The 2,835-nt window shown below is 61.8% G+C and overlaps 2 protein-coding genes across 2 annotated transcripts; both read left to right on the forward strand.

The window, feature by feature from the left end:
* Window positions 1–5: 5 nt before the first annotated feature.
* On the forward strand, window positions 6–1,379 carry SPRG_17148 (hypothetical protein; the record flags this gene model as incomplete). Its single annotated transcript, XM_012356490.1, has 1 exon — window positions 6–1,379. One exon carries the CDS (start codon window positions 6–8, stop codon window positions 1,335–1,337), a length of 1,332 nt encoding a protein of 443 aa, XP_012211880.1. The 3' UTR covers window positions 1,338–1,379.
* A 250-nt stretch (window positions 1,380–1,629) lies between these two features.
* On the forward strand, window positions 1,630–2,695 carry SPRG_17149 (hypothetical protein; the record flags this gene model as incomplete). The annotated part of the gene is made up of 1 exon (XM_012356491.1): window positions 1,630–2,695. A coding segment is annotated over one exon (1,066 nt), but the record flags the coding sequence as incomplete, so codon positions are not given.
* Window positions 2,696–2,835: the final 140 nt, after the last annotated feature.

The raw sequence follows: 2,835 nt of genomic DNA on the forward strand, positions 1-2,835 counted from the left end.
AGTCCATGGCGCAGGTCGCAGCCAACGGCGACCGGTCGCTCAGCATCACGGGCAACCCCAAAGACAACGTCAAGACAGCGTACACGTTGTGGGACGCCGACGCGGGCTTCCAGTGCGTGTGCGACCCGGGGTTTGAAGGACCGGACTGCAGCAAGCGCAGCTGCAAGGTGGGCGTGGACCCGTTGTATGAAGCCGCGGGCTACCCGATCTACGAGACCTTCAACATCATTGCGATGGCCACGCTGGCAGCAGCTGATCCCGATACGCTCGACGCGACCAAGTCGTGGATCCAGCTGCGCGTGTTCGACCATGAGGGCGAGTCGTACTTAACGCCTCGGATTCCGGTCTCGAGTGACACGGCGAACGTGGGTGGAACCACATTCACGAAAGCGTTCCAGGCGTTGCCCAACAAGGTCATTAGTAGCATCTCGTGCACCTCGAAGGTCGTCGATGTGGCCCCGACCGACATCACTGCCGAAGACGGTTTCTACGTGACGTGCCAATACACCGATAACCCGGGCCCGCATCGCTTGCCCGAGGTTGTCGCGTCGGCGTTTGTGGACAATAGCGGTGTCACCCGTACTACGTTCCGCACTTATGTGACAGCTGACATTCGCCGCGGCGAAGCCATCGACTTTTGCGCGACGGCTTCTGCCGCCTACTATGCCTCTGGGGCGGACTTGACGACGATTGTGGTCACGGGCACCACGGCCGCTATCCCAAACGCACAGACTCTTATCAAAATCAAGGACCAGCTCTTGATTGCGCTCGCCGTGCCGACGACTACGACGCTGACGACCGCGTGGGCACTGCCGACAGCGACGGCATCGGCGATCTCGGCCGGAGCGACGGTGTATTACGCGTCGGGCGTCACGGTCGCCGCCGACGCGTGCCAGATCAGCTCCTGGACCGTCGGCTCCGACTCGTTCTCGTGCGATGATCCCACTGCGATTCCCACTGTCGTTGTCGGGAGCAAGATCATGTTCGAAAACGCCATCTACTACGTCCGGTCCATCACGCCAAAGATAGCGGCGGTGGCAGCGGTGGCTGCCGGTGTAGCCCCGGCGTACAGAGAAGCCGCGCCAGCGATAGTGGCCGCACCGGCAGTTATTACGGTCGACCGCAAGTTTGGTGGCAGGTCCTCAATCGGGGGGGATGTGTCTGCCTTGGATTCGTTTTACATCCTCACGACACCGACGGTGCCGGCGCCGGGCACGTACACGTACGTCTCGCAGTGCTCGGGCCGCGGTCTCTGCGACTTTGCCACCGGCCTTTGCCAGTGCTTCAAGGGCTACACCAACGACAACTGCGACACGCAAAACATCCTCGCGTTCTAAGCCGAATCCTGGGCGAAAATACAGTGTATACCGTGTACAGAACGAAAATCTTCCACGAAAGATGAGATCGGCGACATGACGCCGAGGTACGTGTCGGATATACCTCGGCTCCACTTTGGCTCCGCTCGGACCATGGACTGGCACCGCGTGATAGCGACGATGCTGGCTCGGTAGGCGCCCATGAGCAGTATCAGCTTGTCGACGCGCACGCTTCCGTCTCAGACTGACGCAAGAGACTACAACGAACAGGTGCGATCTTTTCAAGCGACGCGTACCATACCATCGAACGTCGATGACCTTGCCCATGAAGCTACTACTGCTCGTCGCGGCCATGGCCTCGATGGCGTCGGCCGAGTGCCCCGGCGGCTGCTCCGGCAACGGCGTCTGCGGCCCGCGCGACATGTGCACGTGCTTCAAGAACTTTATGGGCAACGACTGCGCGCAGCGCATCTGCCCGTTTGGCTTCGCCCACGTCGACACGCCCAAAGGCGACATCAACATGGACCGCGTCATGAATTCGCCTGGCACGATCCTCTTGAACTCGCAAATGTACCCTGGCGGCACGTACGAGTGGACCAAGGCCACGGCCGCCATCGACGAAGCCCACTTTTACATGGAGTGCTCCAACGAAGGCATTTGCGACCGCGTGACCGGCCTCTGCATCTGCTACCCAGGCTACGAGGGCTCGGCGTGCCAGCGCGCCAAGTGTCCCAACGCCTGCAACAACCGCGGCGTGTGCAAGTCCATGGCGCAGGTCGCAGCCAACGGCGACCGGTCGCTCAGCATCACGGGCAACCCCAAAGACAACGTCAAGACAGCGTACACGTTGTGGGACGCCGACGCGGGCTTCCAGTGCGTGTGCGACCCGGGGTTTGAAGGACCGGACTGCAGCAAGCGCAGCTGCAAGGTGGGTGTGGACCCGTTGTATGAAGCCGCGGGCTACCCGATCTACGAGACCTTCAACATCATTGCGATGGCCACGCTGGCAGCAGCTGATCCCGATGCGCTCGACGCGACCAAGTCGTGGATCCAGCTGCGCGTGTTCGACCATGAGGGCGAGTCGTACTTGACACGTCGGATCTTGATCAAAGACGGTTCGGTGGTCGCCAACGACGCCGGTCCTGTCTTCAGCGCGGTGTTCCACGCACTGCCCAACAAGGTCTTTTCTAGCATTGCGTGCCACCGCGCCAACGAACCTGGCTATCAAAATGTGATTCCCGCACTCACATTGGGTGGCATCCACGAGCTCGGTAACTTTGTCGCGTGCCAGTACACCACCAACCCAGGCCCGGTGCGGCTGCCCGAGGTCGTCGCAACGCAGTGTTTGCAGACGACCCCCCGCCATCTTGACCACGGGGGTTCGTGACCGCCAACACCCGCCGTGGCGAAGCCATCGACTATTGCGCGACGGCGTCTGGCGCCTACTACGTGAGCGGAGGCGGTGCGGCCTTGACGGTCTCGGGCTCGACCGCCGCGTTCACGGCCTTGCCAGCCCTCG

This window comes from Saprolegnia parasitica, assembly GCF_000151545.1.
Source record: "Saprolegnia parasitica CBS 223.65 unplaced genomic scaffold supercont2.484, whole genome shotgun sequence".
In the NCBI taxonomy this organism is placed as follows: Eukaryota; Oomycota; class Saprolegniomycetes; order Saprolegniales; family Saprolegniaceae; genus Saprolegnia; species Saprolegnia parasitica.